Consider the following 17508-nt stretch of genomic DNA (forward strand, 5'->3'; position numbering starts at 1 on the left):
TTATTTTTTTCCACAGAAAAAAGACATATTAGGAATATAGTAGGTGGTTGGATGAATAATGTGGCGACCATCTTGTTTGATATCAGAATATGATTTAATGATAGAAGGCATTTAAGGTGATAATTAGTTAATTACAACCATACTCATACATATACGTGCATGTCACTAAACTAAAACTTAAAGTATATGTCTTAATAAGATTAGATTGATTGATATTACATGTTAAGTTTAGCAAACAAATCCAAAGGAAAAAAAAAAGAAAAAGGTAAATGATGTCATCGCTTTGAAGAGAGCATAAAAGTTTTCTTTTCGAAAAAGACACATCAATTGAATATTTGGACGTTAATGTAAAGATTATAAACACGTCATTGACATGGCACATGCCTATCCACTATATATAAGAAGAAATATTCCTGAGTAATGAGTATGGATAGTTTTATCTGCACCTACTCTTCAACCTAGTTGGTTTATTTATTCATTATTACTTTAAGAAAATAATATTGTTTTAATTTTAAGTTAAATGATATATATACTGACACTACTAGTGCATGCTGCTTTTTTTTTGAGCAATGCTAGAGGTCAGCAATTTTTGTGATTGTTAGCCATCAACTAGCCATCAATGATGATTTGATGGTGTGAGATTAGTGTGAAATTTTATCCAATGGCTCACCTTCCTCTGCTGGTTACATGCTGGCTAAAATTCAACAAAACTGTTGGTCTCATAGACTTTTCCTTCTTTTTTTCTTTTTTTTTTAATTTTTATTGCTTAGTAGTTAATTTGTTGGGTGGGAGCAACATTGCTCATTTTCTTGCTGAATGAGCAGATTCTCCACTATCATTTGAAAGGTAGAGCCGTACAATATTGAGAAGGAGGGTTAGTAGGTAAAAAGAATAATAATATGTGCATGTGCACCACCATGAACGGTGTGGAGTATTTGATGACCTAATTCTATAGGGTCCCAAAGTGGAACTATTATGTCATATTGGATACGATTCATCATATACTATTCAACTTAACACTAAATTATATTTATGTTCATGTTGGAGCTCCGATCCTCCTACTCGCATTATTCATGGATTCCAACAATTCACGCTCTTCATTTTTTTTTTCTCCTTCTGTTTTCCTAATATATTTACCTTAAGAAAAGTTCTTAGAACATAGAGAAAAAGTATGTCTTCCTTCTCATCATCAATTGGTCACTACAAAAATACTTAAAAAAAATGAAAAGATAAAAAAGATAAATAAGTATTTATAATTAAATATGGAATAAGAAGTTTGTACTCTATAAAAAGGATAAAATCTTTAAATAATATTAGAAAGATAAAAAAAAACGTTAGAACTGATCTTATTTAATATTCATTCATTATTGTTGGAATTAATAAACGTTAAATAAAAAAGTTGTGACTATTTTTAGTTTTTTTTTTTTTTACTAAACATTCTTAAAATCTTTATTGCATCAATCGGAGTTTTGACATACAGAGCTTCTTTTGCAAAAAAGAAAAACAAATTAAATAACTTTTAACTTTTTCTTCATCTAATAAATAATAAGTCCTTTGAGTAGTTCAAATTAAAAATATTTTAACAGTTTTATTCCACTTATACATTTATCATACATCTAATATATGCATCAAATATCCTATAAAATATATATATATATATATATATATATGCATCAAATATTTAATTTAAGACAAGAAAATATAAGATAAATCTATTATCAAACACTTAAAATATTTTTAAAGATTTTAATGAATTTTTAATACATGTGAATTTTGCCTCCAAAAGTGACATGCATGTATCTTTGGAAGGAGAAAGTAGAACAATTACGCGGAAACAAGCATACAGATTGGTGGCAGGTAGGAGAATGTATTATTAATTAATTAATTAATTAATTAATTAATGTATGACATCTGCCACTAAGCTGTAAGGAACTAAAATTAGGATGATGAGTAGCGAGGCAGGTTGGTACATGAAATCAAGTAATATGGATGCGCTCGCCGCTCTGTCTTTAAAGTAGGTCCCCCACCATGCAAGCTTAGCTTCTTGCTTGCTTTCAACCAAGCTAGCTAGCTAATTGGTGCCCATACAACAACTACAAGTAGCTCTATCCAATTTGGGTTAGTTGAATGGTCATTTCACTCTCTTTTAATTTTAAATAAGTGTCGAAAATTTAAATTTTATTTTATGTATATATAAAAATTTATTAATTAACAATAAATTTTTAAATAAAACTCTTCAAATCTATCATAAATTAATTTTTGACTACCTATTAAACTGAGAGATATCTACAGTAGCATTTGTTTTAAAATACTGATACAGAGATTGAAAAATTGAGACTCAATATCATGTTTGTTAGTTCAGAGACTGATACTAAAATTTATGTCTCTATCTCCGAAATTTCAGTATTTCAGTACCTCCAAAAGGTGGGGACACAGGAGACTAAAATTTTTAGAGATAGAGACTAAAACTTTAACAACATTTTATACCTAAAATACCTTTATTTCAATTATTTAATTCTAATTTTACCCTTTGTACAAATTAAATTAAAATTTCATTCTTGTTTCAATTTCTGCCTCCCACTTTATACCAAACAGAATATTGAGATTTCTTTCGATCTCTATCTTTTAGTTTCTGTCTCTCAGTTTCAGTCTTTCCGTCTCTGCTTTATTTCTTGAAGTAGATCTAACTAAAGAAAATGTATAAATACGATAATATTAAAAAGATAAAAAAATAATAATTTATCTTATTTAATATTTATTAATTATTATAATAATTAATAAATATTAAATAAAATAAATTTTAATTATTTTTTATTATCAAATATTTTTGGTGTTGATGGATGTTGCTTACTTGCTTCCAACCAGCAGCGCCAATAATTAGTTTCAATTGCGGTGTCTAGATCATTAATTATTATTTATTATTATTGTTGCAACCAGGAGTTCGCAGCATGTTCACGGCCGAAACACAATCCCAGCTAATAATTAATCTGTAGGAGAACAATATTCAACAACCAATTAAAAATAATTAGTGTTTCGATTGATGTTTCCTACGTTGTTCCATCGCAATTTGTTGGCATGCAACCATTTATATTAGTGGATACGACATGGCTTTTTGTTAGTGTGTTAGGAACTTAGGATTGTGTATATATCAAAGCATAAAAAATACTAATTGTCATGGTTGTTGTCACTATTATTAGTAGCCTAAATTCCTAATTAAGTATGGAAACATAGAGCATAAAAAATATAAGTAAATAACTCTTAATTAATTATTGTAATTAATAATTTTATATTTTTTTTAAAAATAAAATATAAATAATCACTAATTAATAATAATTAATTAATATAAAATATAATTTAAAAATATTTATGACTAGACACCATTAATTACCTAACGGTTTGAAAGCATAATCATGGACAAAAATATTCCATAGTATCTGATATGCACTATTTTATGTAGAAATAAATAATCTTTTGAGGCAAAAACACAAAATAGTAAAGTCCATAATATAAGGGTGGTTTGAACTTTGAACAAGCAAGTGATTCCACATGTACAGTAGTAGTAATGACCACGTGATAAAGAGGGATAACAACATGACGGTAATAACTCTACTCTATCTACTATACTGCTAGGCATGCACGCATGCAATGAAGGAGACGTGAAAGAGTAACACCTTCACGGATCCATTTAAGTTCACACTTTAATAATTCACAACCATAACTGCCTACCATTTATCTAGATCCCTTCATCGCCTTAAAGTTTCAATTATATTTTTAATTCCACGAAGTAAAAGCCTTGTATGTCTAGTATAATCAAGACACCTGGGAGCTTCTTCTAGAAGGCACGTTTACGTTACGTGGTTTAATTGTCCGATAATACAAAACACAAGCAGCCAGAAGCACTGGTATACTACTAATACTAGTCTATGAACCCCCTCAAATAATAACCACTAGTGAATTCTCCCGTGCCATGCACGGGTATGCCACCAAAAAATGAAATTATGTTGCATATGATATAGAAATATACACAACGTTGTTAATTTGAGCTCAAAATACTTAGAATACATCACTGGTTGATACATTTGAAAAATGCTAAAGAGAGTATATATTGCATTGACATCATCATGTAATATTTTGGAATACTTCTCTATACACAACATTCATTGTCGAATTTGTCGACGATGATCCAGTATTCTGAATTAGCACTCGCAAGCCACTCTTTGACGTTACTCTTGATAATGCAACGTATAGTTGACCATGCGTAAATACCAGTCTTGGTAAATACAATCCAACTGTGCTTAAAGTCTGTCCCTGAGATTTGTTAATGGTCATAGCGAATGAAATAATGATCGGAAACTGTCTCCATTGGAATCTAAATGGCAAAGCCTGGCTATTGGGAATCATATTCATACGCGGTATCAGGACGACTTGGCCTATTTTGCCTCCTGTTAGCGTAATGCATTCAATTACTTGGTTACCTAATCTCCTTACCTGTAATCTTGTTCCGTTACATAATCCGTTTGACTGGTCAATGTTACGTAGTAGCATGACCGGAAGACCCACTTTCAGAGTCAACTCATGGGGCGGAAAACCAGAGCAATTAATTGCATTAAGGACATCTGGTGTAAGCGTATCCAATTCAGATTCCATGTTTCCTTCTTTGAGACACAAAGTATCTGAGCTTAAATAAGTTTTCGCATCAGCATCCACACGTTGCATTATAAATGAGTTTACATCGTTGACAACTTCTAGCGTTGGGGCCAAAATTGAACGATCTTTGAAGAATGATGTGTTGTTGATATTAACCAACAGGTCGGGATAAACAAAGTCAACCAATTGGTCAAAATCTTGAATTATAATTTCATCGGGAATTACCACAATAGACACACCATCAGTGGAATCTCCAGCAATACCATCACGTATGTCTAGCAACCATGAAGCAAACTGAGAAACATCACTAAGTGACGTATAAGTTGCTCTAACAGTTAAACGCATGTTAATTGTTAGCCTCAATACATTACAATGTTCCCATAGGTAAGATGAGCTTATGGTAGCTTGGACAATATCTTGGCGAGATCCCATTGGAATTACAGGTAGAATTTGCCTGAAGTCACCACCTAAAACTACAACCTTTCCTCCAAATGGTAGTTCTGAATTATAGTTAGGCTCAAACCTAACAATGTCCCTTAGGCATCTGTCGAGAGCTTCATAGCACAGCTTATTCAACATTGGTGCCTCATCCCATATAATAAGTTTTGCTCTGCAAACCAGCTTAGACAATGAGGTGCCTTGCTTAATGCAACAAATCGAGTCCTCGTTCAAGTCCAAGGGTATCTTAAACCTTGAATGTGCAGTGCGTCCATTTGAAAGAAACAAAGAAGCAATACCGCTAGATGCCACATTCAGAACAATTTTCTCTTTGCTCCTTATAGCTGCTGAGAGAGTGTTGTAGAGAAATGTCTTACCGGTTCCACCATACCCATAGACGAAAAAAAAACACCTTGATTTCCATTTACTGCATTGATAATCACATCGAATGCTTTCCTTTGATCTACATTCATGTTTGTTAAGTTCGTATCCAACTGATTGCGCAGACCATCAACGTCAAAGTTTAGTTCATCCATGATTAACCGATCATCTAACCCTTCAATACTGCCAAAGCTTGGAAAAAGCATCCCATCAAACTCTCTGAGTGATTTGCCGTTAGCCTGTAGTTTTTCCTCTATCTTTGAAAGTGTCAGATTCATTATCTGATCTTCGGATAGTTGCAGGTCTATCAAGGATACACAACGACGCACATATTAATTAGACATAAATTACTTGAATTTAATATAAATTAGCACCACGAACAAAGATGTAACAATTCAACTTACCTACAGACTGCATGGATTTTCTCTGAAAATAAAGAATGTCTTCAAACAAAACATCGTAACATTGTTGCCACACATTTTCAGGTCTACCCATATTGTTTGACAATAAGAGCACCACAAAAAGGTCACGGATGTAGTTTGCAGAAGCCCAATTACCTGCTTCTAAGATGGCATCAACAAATTCTTTGTCATATTGCAGAAGGCCCAATGCGTAACATGCTTCCTTGAATGTGCTGTACACAACGCCTGCAACTGTACGTATGTCAACAAAACTTACACAACCCTTTTGAATGTTGAGCAAAAGTCTTAAGTAATAATCTTCACCACTTCCTCGTGGAACATGAGTAAGTCTGCCGATTGAGAATCCTTGTTTCCTTGGCATCCACAAAGAAATGTCTTCCTTCCAGATGAACTTATTTGGAAACTGGCTATATGTAAGAGTACGACCAAATGGAAACAACCTATTTGCAAGCATCCATGCTAGCATCTTTGTAGGCTTGCCATCAACCCTGTCAATGACGTCAACTATGTTTTCATAGTCTCTAAAAACCACCGGATGTTCGTCTGGCAAGTGAAAAGGTAATCTAATGACTGAAGGTTCTTTTTGTTGTATGTCGTATCCAAATATTCTCCAAACAGCTTCGCAGGCTGATATGTACCTACAATTGTAATAATTTCTGATCTCATCAATAACCTTTTCAAGTTGCCCTTCTTCGTTGCTCTGATAGAAAGAAGCAGTGACACGATCATTTCCTTTGTGAACATACTTAAAAAGATATTTTATTGCCGATGTTTGACATGTATACTCAACGTTGATGTGGCAACAGTACTTTAGCAACAACGATCGGTTGTACGGGACAATGTATGAATTATCGGGAACTATGTTTTTCTTCATGATTGTTCTGCCATTGTCTCTTCTTCTATACTTGGGAAATCCTGCCTCATCAATTACAGTCCTTGATCTAAATTGTTTTGAAAAAAACTTAGAGCAACGACCGTTGGACATGCACGGGCTGGCATTGTTATGCCTGCCACATGGACCATGGACCATGAACTTCTCAACTGCTGCATATAGCTTAGGCCTGCTATGCTTGTCAGGGATCTCTACTGATATATGCTTGTCTATATCCTCAGGTGTTTTTGGTTTAAATAGAGGATTCATGAACAACAGTATATGAGCGTGCGGTAAACCACGCTTCTGGAATTCAACTGTGCACACGTCTGCAAATAAGGCGACTAATTAAAAAAAATGAGGTGACATGTAATCAAACATAACATTATCTATACTTACAGCCAGATATTTTGCCAAAGAACTTTCCTTCCTTGAAGTCTGCAATCAATTGACTCAGCTTGATATTAAAAATCCTTGAAACTATGTCAGGCCGATCTTCTGCTTTGAATCCGGTATCTTTCAAAAGACGCTTAATCTCATCCCACTCAGGGTTGCATGTTATGGTGATAAAGTAACTTGGGTAACCTGCATACTTGCAAATTGCAAAGGCATCTTTACAGTTATTAAACATGTATCTAGGTCCTCCAGTGAAGCTGCTAGGAAGGATTATCCTCTGCCCAGTTAACACAGCATTCGCCTCTCCCCGAACCAAAGAATCATGTAGTGCATTATACTTGTCAACCCTTAGTTTTGGTTGATTGTGCCTAATAAAGCTAAGTCGTTCTGCCTCGATCATAGTATATGCATCAACTGAGAATTGCTGAAATAATCTCCTTGATTGTAAAAGTATTGGTAATTCATTGCATCGCATTTGTATTCGGTATGAAAAAAGCTCCCTCATGCTGATAGTCTTCCTTTTCTTATTAGCATCAAGTCCATAACGAACGGATGTCTGGATGCCAACCCTAAAACCATCTTTTCCGTAAGGGAATAATAAAGGATATTGAAGAGCCAAGTACAACGGATGTAGAACATCAATCCTTTGCAACTTGTTTGACATGAATTGTACTATAATATCCCTCTCAAGAATTGAGTCGTCAATGTCCCCTACAACTAAAATTGCAACCTCAGATACAGTTGGTAAGTTATATACTCTTCCATCCTTATCCCGCTTTCTGATTAGCTTCAATTTGATTTTTGGGTTTGAACCCTCTGCAAATCTATCTCTGGCAAACCGAAAGGTCTTTGCAAGAGGATTGTGCACATCTAACATCTCTTTAAGATCAGTCACAATCTGATAGTCAACAATATTTGATGCTTCCATAGAGCTGAAATTAGAACAAACATGTTGTACAATGTGTTAGACGCAAAGATAAACAATTATAGTGCATTTTAAGTTGTGTGGATAATAAATTATTTTAGATCTAGATTTATAACAATAAACAGGAATTACCTCACGGAAGTTACCCGGTTTTGCACTTCATTCTCAGTGTCATGTATATACAGTTGAGCAAACCTTGGCCTATTATTGTCAGAAGGAATGGTAGTTTTAACCACTCAAAGAAAAAGTTGGCGGTGCTAACCCATTATTGATAGCATGATTGACTTTTTCAGCCATTGATGTAAATGAAAACATCGAGTTAAATTTTCTTATATTTTTTTGGAAGTACCTTGCTCTGTCGTTATTCATACTATGTAGGTCCTGTAGTGTTTGTGGTACCATTTTTAGTATTGGAAGTTCTACTTTACCATCCATGCAACATAGTCCAAATTTTGGTATAGTATTTCTCCTACTTTTTGATAGTTTCTCGCCTTCCCACATTGATGCATTGCAGTACAAACAACGGTGCACTGGATCACCTGCATCCCAAGCATCTGAAATTTGAAATGGCATGTCACATGATGATGAATTCCACATCTGAGTTTCATGTTTCAATATAAGTGAACTATACGCTAATAATATCTGCATGAATAGTAACTATATCGTCAAACCTTCTTCGTGAAAAGCTACCACATTGTGCACCAAGTGTTGATGGTCTTGATCTGTTGAAAAAAATTTTCAATGGGACAAAAATATATGAAAATACATTTTATTGAACATTGATATATTTATATTATAGGAACCACAAAAAATATCTATAATTTGAAACTAAAATATCTATAATTATTTATTCATTTAGCTTGGTAAGGGTATCTTGTGGCCACCATGCTAACCTTTTGTTGACGAAATATAAGGGTAAAATACAATTTAAAGGACTTATTAGTTGGAGGTCCTACCTTGATCCTCCATCATTAAATAATTAGTATTTTGGGTACAATCTATTATAGCTGAGGCCTCAGGGACTCCATAAGGAAGGTGTGCCTCCTGTGATAGTGATACATTTTGCACATTCCCTGCAAGTTTAATACTTAATTATTATGATCCATCCGCTGTTTGGTACATGATCCCTACAGTAGAAAATTCTTAAGGAAAGAGCATGTTGCGAAAAGGCTAACCGTGAATATGATGATGGAGTTCAGTGGAGCGCTTGTAGGTATGCTTTGCATTAGATTTTTCACATACATGCCTCCTTACATGGTTGGTTGCATTTTGACTTGCGCTGATGCAAATATAGAAACGGGAATGCAATAGAAAGGTTTCATTAGTGCCATAACGAATTTCAGATAACCTATAAGTAATGCATATACCTCGGATAATAAAGAAAATTGAGTCATTGTGCCACCATTGGATCCAGTTATTAGTCCCAATGTCAACTTCAATGGGTGGTCTATTGTTGGTATTATAGCTCTTGGGAAGATTTTCCATACAACCATTTGAGCGATCGGGATATATTTTCTGAATCGTTCCAACGCTGGAATCATAAGCTTGGTGGCTACTTTGGTGAACTGCAAAGTTAATGGTCAGAATTTTATTCTCATAGAACACTTGATGGACCAAATTTGCTCGTTGAACCAATTAAACAGGCTATGAAAGTGCGTAATACCGTTAGACATGTCTGCAAGAGGAGTACGCCTTGGGTGGGAAAAGGTGGGGCAGTGTTTTTCTATAGATGCAGTAACGTCATTTCTAGTCCCATGCAGTTGAGGATGGTCAACCGAATTTGTTAATGAGGATAGATCGATTGACGTGTCCGAATGCCGTGATGAAGACGATTCGCGCATAAGCACGGCTGAGTTTCTCTTAAGGAGAAGTATTGGTGTCCTGCTTGAACCTAAAACATTTAAATCACACGTTGGAAACAATAAAAATGAGAACCTTAATGAACATAGTTAAGGAATCAATTTAGCCTAACTATAGAGAAGCAAGATACAAACCCATCGTTGTATCTTGTTCAAGTGAATGTTGTTGTCTTTGTATTCTCTGGTCGTGCAATATTAAGCTCCTCCTTAACCTGGCTAATTTGGGACTCAGTATATATTCATTATAATCCATCGTACACTACAGCACCAAATATATGTAAATCTTTGAATAAAAGACTCAAGGTTTGAACGACGACAATGTTTAGTACATATAGCTTCAAACAAAGTAAAATTAAATGTGTGGAAGAATAGCAAGGTCCATGTGAAGCAGCATGCTTGGAATAAATAAAGAATGGCACAGATTAAGAAGGAGATAAATGAGTATGAAATCTAGGTGGAAATCTAGAGTGCATCATGTAAAGTTGATGCTGTTACTTAACAGAAGGTCAATTTGCATGGGTTGATCATTTTATCATATTCTATTTTTCTATTTGTATGCTATTTTGAAAATCCACTTACAATGCTACATGTTGAAGATATATATATGTGTGTACATTATTATGTATAGCGTGACTCATATATGCTTTTCTTTATATTTATATTCATATGTAGACATATGTTGAGATATCTATGTTATCAATTTCCTTATATTTATCAAAAAATCTCTAATTGTAGCATGGTTTTTAATCCCTTTTTATGGGTCACGGTCTTTGTTATTGGGCTTATGCCCATGGCAGACTCATATTAAAAATGAGTATGTTGACCTATCATGTAATCCTATAATATGATTACAATTCTTATTGCTAAAAAAAAGAACAAAAATTTGATGAACACAAAATTACATTCTTGGATTGAATTCTAGCAAAGAAAGAAAAAAAATTGTAGTATTTGGATTATAATAAACCATAAATTGATAAGTACTTGATCAAAAAATTTGAAATGACATTTAAATGTTTTTAATTAATTTTATAGGTTATTAAAATTAGAATCTTTCCAGTTTAATATGTCTATAGTTTAAATTTTCTATTTCATATACTTATTATCACTTAAAGCTGGAGTATTTTTTATTTTTTATTTATTATAATTATTGTTATTATTATTATTATTCTTATTATTATTATTATTCATAATAATTTAAAAAAAATTTAAAAAGCAATACTCGCGTGAATTATAAATGACAAATGGTAGGAACTTGTTATGAGTTAATGTGCACTTAACACATGTAATGTCATTTATTGAATTTATTACAATTCTTAACGCTACAATAAAAGTACAAAAATTTGTTAAATACAAAATTACATTTGAATTCTAACAAATCATAAATTGATAAGCAGATTATTTAAATTACATTTAAAAGGTTTTAATGAATTTTATAGTCTATTAAAATTAGAATCTTTACATTTACTTATTATTATTATTATTATTATTATTATTATTATTATTATTATTATTATTGTTTAAAAATAATGTAAAAATCAATGCTCGCTTGAATCGTAAATGATAAATGCTCTGATCTTGTTATGAGTTAATGTGCACTTAGCACATGTAGTGTCATCTATTGAATTTATATTATATACATCATATGCAATGCATGTGTTTGTCTTTTTTGTATCACGATAGATGATGTAATGCATCATCAAGAGAAGTAAATACAAAGAACAAATATTAGAAACAGAAACGATTGATGCAATTAGCATTTTCAATCTAAAAATATTGCTTGTTCCTTTACATTGAAAGGCACATAAACTTGATACATAATAACTACATCACATGGAGCCAGAACATGATCATGAAAAGTAACTACATGAACCACCTCATATTTCTCATTTCATCTAATTCTTGATTGTTGATATTGTGCCGGTCCAACTATATGAGAACATCTACCAATAATGGTTCAAAGAGTGACTCAACCCAAAAGGAAATCATAGGTGATATAGGTATAAGACCAAAAGGGGTAATAACTAACCAAAACTTGGTACATACTGCATCAACATTTCCAGATTTCAACATACATGAAAGATTCATTCAAGGGACATGCAGTGAATCTCAAAACACTGCCAATTCTTAATAAGTTATTCCTTACAAAACCTCTCTAGCCTGTATTAAGATCCACTTCGATGAATACAGGTGTCATCTTCCAGCGGAGTCCCATGTGGTATTGAAACCCGCCGTAATCTAGATGGAAAGGCATGCGTTGCAAAATTAGCAGGAACATTCTGAACAAACACAAAGCCAAATGTTAGCATAGCTATGTCAAATAATATAATCATCTAGAACTTGAGTGATTTTATATATTTAATCGGCGTAGAATGTAATTACCAAGTAAGAGCACTGAATGTCGTGATTGGTTAACTCGCGTACAAAAGAATAATAAGGTGCGTTGATGCTGAATTTGTCCGGAAAGTATAAGCCGAATGGTCCAGCATTGAAGCCAGGAAAATCAAAAGGACATCCATGGCAATCCACTAACTGTCCAACTGGATCAGATGGCATGAATTTATGAAATTTAGCAGGCACGGTAGTGAGAGCTCTGCTCAGATCAGTGGGTTTGTCAATGTGGTGATCGAGATGGTTGTTATTTCCCATACTTGGTTCTTGCATACTGACGTCCTCTTCATCAACGGGTGGGATAACATTCAGATCAATATCTAAATTCTTTGAAATTAGCTTGTATTTTGGAATCTCTAAAGCAACATCATGAGCTTTAGTATTGCTTGTCCTTTTAAAGAAAGTTTTTCCTTTAATAGGCACTGCATGCTCACCGTAACGGTCCTTGTTGTTCGTCTGCTTGTTGGTCACTTTAGCAGAGTTCTTCTTCTTCTTCTTGTTCACTTTGTACGATCCATAGTGGAATCGCTCAATCTCATCAAATAAAGGGTCAATTTGAATAACCTGTTTGCCCTTATGTGAGAAATTGTCATCTAAACGACCCTTCATATAGTGGTACAGAATTGGGAGGCTTGCCATCTTATCATCCCTAACCTTAATAACATAAAAAATGTCCCTGAAAAGGTAGCGGAGCTTGATGGTTCCCCCTTGTTTGAGGCCATAAAGTTGAACTAAGAAGTGTAAGCCTTCCATAATATAGGCAGTGTTGTATCCCTTAGCTATCCTGAGGGTAATTTGATTCCGATTGGTGTCTACAACTCGCATCTTGTCGTCCAAGAAATGGTTGTATTTCGTATAGAATAGGCTAGGGATAGAATGCCTTTTCTACGGCAAATGAAGATAGATGAAGATTGATTAATAAAAAATTGAAAAGAATGGCACGATGTGTCGCATTAGTGTCAGCAGCTAAGTCTCAGGCAAGTTTTAAAAAATAATAGATGCATTGACTACATAAAAAAAATTTCAACAATAATAGATGCATTTCATACCGCAAAAGGATCAACTGTGAGGTAAAAGACACGACATTCTTCATCAATGTCAGAGGCTTTGTGATCGTTGCTTACTGTAGGAACTAAAAAGAACTTTCTTCAGTAATGAATCGAACCTAGAGAAGTAAATGAGGTACTTTCATACATGTGTTTTGGGAGAGTTAAAGTAGTATATGGAAGGAGTAGAAAATACTTTGCTTCATACTGAATAGCATCTCTATGAATTAATAGAGAGACCCCACCGTAATATAGAATGGCAACAGGAATGAGAAAAAGGTGTATTGAGTGCAATATATATTTAGTTATCCTTAGCTATTTATGTAGTTATTATACTTTTTATAAGTGATTTACAGATGATGAGAGATATTTCAAATTAGGTAATCTGGATAAGGTATTCCTACTTATTTTATCTGCTAATTAAGTAATTAAGTAATAAGTAATAAGGGAATTTAGGTTGTTTAAAAAATTATTATAGGGACATGTGGCCAAAATAGGGATAGATAGTTTTAGATATCATCATTAGTCTACTCTATTGATAAGTTGTCACTACTCAAACTGTGAAGTATGGGCAACTCTATAAAAGTCAACTTGGAATTTGTGCCAGAATGACCATCCCTAAGGCCTTAGTAATGACTCAATCCTAATTTAGCGGTTGAGTGTTCAAGCTGCGTCTGAACATGATCTTATAAAGGATTGATTTTGTAAATGAAGTGTGTTACTGTGGTTACGAAGCTGATGTTAGAGCAGGTGATGGGTGTAGTCGAAGACAAATCATGACAACTGGTTGACAACCTGCTAAGAGGTATCAAGCGGCGGGTTCTGAATTATAATAAAAAATAATGGATTATGATAGAGTAAAGGCTTGCAAACTCTCATTGGTTTCATGGTTTGAGTAAATACATTATATCAAAATAACTATGATGGGAATGAATAGAGCCCCACGAAGCCACTTAATCAATCTTGTGTTACGATTAGGTTCATAGACTACAATGCCATTATTAATTAACATTTTGCCGCACAATTATTTTAAGCAGATTATCTATTATGTACTATACTTTGGGTTCAAATTTTTTCAATGGGTTTGATCTCATATAGTAATTGGGAGGACCCACACGGTGTATGTAGAGAAGTGTATTTTAATATATATGAATCATTGGTTAACTACTCTGCATATGAATGGATTTCCTCTTGGGCTATAAGTTATTAACTTTTGGAATTATACATTGAAAAGTAACACTCCTTGCAAGGGCATCTGATAATTCCTTATGCAATTGTGACCACAGCTTTTAATTAAAAGAACTTAAGCCGTTGATCCATTGTAATGATTCACTGTTATTATTATAAGGAGAATCAAACAAAGGATCCTCTTTTTATTTCTCATCCACATGATAAGCATAACAACGGTAAGTTGCAGTCTTCGAATATGGAAGCAGATATAAAATTTAGACTGTTTATAGGGCGAAACACTGTCGACTCATTTGCATATTTGTTCCATAATAGGTGTGAATTGTCACAGATTGAGCCGGATTGGAAATTTTTGTATACAAAGTAGTTATTTATGCAGCAAAACATTCATTCCATAGATCAGCAACGTTGAATTAGTTAGCCTTTAAGGAAAAGCCGACATTTATGTTGGAACAATGAAGTAAATAAAGTTCAACATGACTTGGATATTAGATTAGATGGAATTAAACACGTGTGCACAACCAAGAACATGAACCAAAAAAAACTTGCATTCTAATGAAACAAAGTACTGAAATCATAGCTTGGCTATAACATTGGCTCTGGAATTAAATATAAATGACGAAATTAAAACTAACTAAAATAGATGACTACTCACTGGCTGAAACCCAAACTAATGTTACCATTTTTCACATCTTAAGGATCTTTACATGCATCGTCGTCTCGTCATTTGAAAAAACGGAAAACTGCAAAACAGTACCAGATTTAAACCCATTGTATTTAGCAAATAGCTTCCAACCACGTGTAAAATACAACCCAGCTTTATTTTTTTTGCTCCACCTCAACCCCATGCGGTAGCAAGAGCCATTGTCCATAATCACCTTGACATGGTTGTGTTTGCTAGGAAATGCACTCTCAGCAAATCTAAGGGGAATGATCTTGCAATTGAGGACCACGGAAAATCGAAAAAATTTAAACAACTTGTTAGGAATTGTTGGATGAGGTATAGTAATGCACGAAAGTAAAAAAGTTTAGGATGATTACCATGGAACTGTTGTTAACTTGGTTGGAAGTCAGAAGCTTGAGGCAGTGATAAACATGAGGTCCTTGAATGTTTGAGTCGGGGCCACCAGTGGTTAACGGTGTAGTGTATTGGTTCGGTTCGGTTTTTTCGGGGAGGTGAGTTTGTACTTTAGTAATGGAACAAACATGATTGATGGTACCATTGCAGTATGGGAATGCCTGTTGGGAAACTTGGGCTAGATCCTGGCCAAATTTGTTGCATTTGTTAAGCATGGTATGTGACGCGCTCGCAGCGGAGCGGTCTAGGTCTTTCTAAAGAAAAGTCTTAGACAGCGGAAAAGTACTAAGGAAACCATCCTGTCCCTGGAAGCCTGTGAGCTGAAGATCTTTCTTATAGGCAGTTCTCACCTCGGAGGTGTTCCCGTTAGAAGCAGGGGGAGGTATTGTGGCAATGGGATTATGTAGAGTTTGTTGTACAAAGCTATTTTGCAAATTAACTTCTAGAACTAGCATATCTGCATTGTTCGAATGAACCAAATCTGAAGGAGTCGAAACTCGTGGCATTTGTTGGGCAGAAAGGTGATTGGATGGTGGCTTATTTCTGTGCAAAACATTAGAAGCTGGATATGAGAAATCTTTTTGCATCATGAAGCTGTCCTTCACCTTCATAACAACAAATATGTCCTCCCCGACGTACAGTAACTTCATCCAGCCACCATGGCCGAGTCCATAACATGTGACCAAACTATGAAATCCATGGAGTATGTAGCCAGTAGAAAACCCTCTGCTCAATGATAGCTCAATTTGATTGTCATTCATGTCTATTACAATCATCCTATCTCGAAGAAGTTCCCTAAACTTCCTATAAAATAGGGAGGGTAACTCATGTGTAACCTGAAAATATAGATTAACATAATTATAAGTATCTTGTTTTTCAAAAAACGAAGAGAAAATATATATGAATATTTTGGAAGCTATTTATGGCTCAAGGGGTGAATAAATAAGACTTACAGCTTGGGGATCGACATGAAGATAAAATATACGATCCTCATCAAAGTCCGCAGGAATGAGCCTACTCTCCTCCATGGTTTGTAATAGTGGAGGTAGAAATATGTATGGAAGTGTTGTGATAGCTTATGACTATTCTACTGGCCCTTACAAAGTAACCAGCAATGTCTGTCCATGCTAAAAAAAAATGCAGGTCTGATGTTTGAATAGGATAGTTGTAAATATATATTAACTTTCCAAAGAAGAAGACAGGTACATGAAGTCACTTTACATATTTTATCTTGGAATAGTGTGAACAGATGTACATAAAGCACCGCTTATAGGAAGGAGAGATCATGCACAAAGGACAGCTGTGCTCTGATGGGGTAAGGTAAGAAATATTCAATAGGGATATAGGGAAGTAATGATTTCAAATAGATCAAATAACCAAATAAATCAAATAAAGGAGGTGCCACACATCATGCCCTGAAGCCAGTCGTAAGAAAAGTAAATATGTGTAATGTTAGTAAACAATAAATGATAGCTTTTATGTTGATTTAGAAATAAAAAATTTGAAAATGAAAAAGTGTATATATAGGTATATAAGAGCTCATATCCTGTCCTTAGGTCTCCCTTCTAGAGTGCTAGTTCATTTGTTGACAGGCAGAAAGTTTGTCTCATATACATGCTATATTGACTGTTACGCTAATTGGTATAAAGGAATAAACTATACAATTCTAAAGACAACCGCATAAGGAATGTATATTATAAAATGATAAAAAAAGTAACATCTTTATTGATGGATCTGAAAATGATTAAAAAATGCTTGGGCACATCTTCTAGGCAGTGAATCATTATCCAGATTATCTATCATAAGTATTAAGTTAGATACTAATTTAAATTTAGATAGTAGGATGCAATTATTAAACAAACACACTAC

General features: G+C 34.0%; 3 protein-coding genes across 3 annotated transcripts; all 3 read right to left on the reverse strand.

Annotated features, from left to right (window-relative positions):
- Positions 1–4119: 4119 nt before the first annotated feature.
- LOC112705173 (uncharacterized) lies at positions 4120–10192 on the reverse strand. The gene is made up of 10 exons (XM_025756024.1): positions 10075–10192; positions 9744–9971; positions 9256–9645; positions 9076–9153; positions 8430–8634; positions 8213–8281; positions 7159–8087; positions 5871–7103; positions 5553–5770; positions 4120–5457 (listed from the first exon to the last, which is right to left on the reverse strand). The coding sequence occupies exons 1-10, from the start codon at positions 10190–10192 to the stop codon at positions 4120–4122; spliced, it is 4806 nt and encodes a 1601-aa protein (XP_025611809.1).
- A 1546-nt stretch (positions 10193–11738) lies between these two features.
- On the reverse strand, positions 11739–13189 carry LOC112708371 (uncharacterized). Its single transcript, XM_025760534.3, has 2 exons — positions 12319–13189; positions 11739–12215 (listed from the first exon to the last, which is right to left on the reverse strand). Exons 1-2 carry the CDS (start codon positions 13150–13152, stop codon positions 12102–12104), a joined length of 948 nt encoding a protein of 315 aa, XP_025616319.1. The 5' UTR covers positions 13153–13189; the 3' UTR covers positions 11739–12101.
- Positions 13190–15091: 1902 nt separating this feature from the next.
- Positions 15092–16806, reverse strand: LOC140174821 (uncharacterized). The gene is made up of 3 exons (XM_072200951.1): positions 16593–16806; positions 15603–16475; positions 15092–15496 (listed from the first exon to the last, which is right to left on the reverse strand). Exons 1-2 carry the CDS (start codon positions 16665–16667, stop codon positions 15894–15896), a joined length of 657 nt encoding a protein of 218 aa, XP_072057052.1. The 5' UTR covers positions 16668–16806; the 3' UTR covers positions 15092–15496; positions 15603–15893.
- Between the last annotated feature and the right edge of the window lie 702 nt (positions 16807–17508).

The sequence above is a fragment of the Arachis hypogaea genome, chromosome 8, assembly GCF_003086295.3.
Source record: "Arachis hypogaea cultivar Tifrunner chromosome 8, arahy.Tifrunner.gnm2.J5K5, whole genome shotgun sequence".
Lineage (NCBI taxonomy): Eukaryota > Viridiplantae > Streptophyta > Magnoliopsida > Fabales > Fabaceae > Arachis > Arachis hypogaea.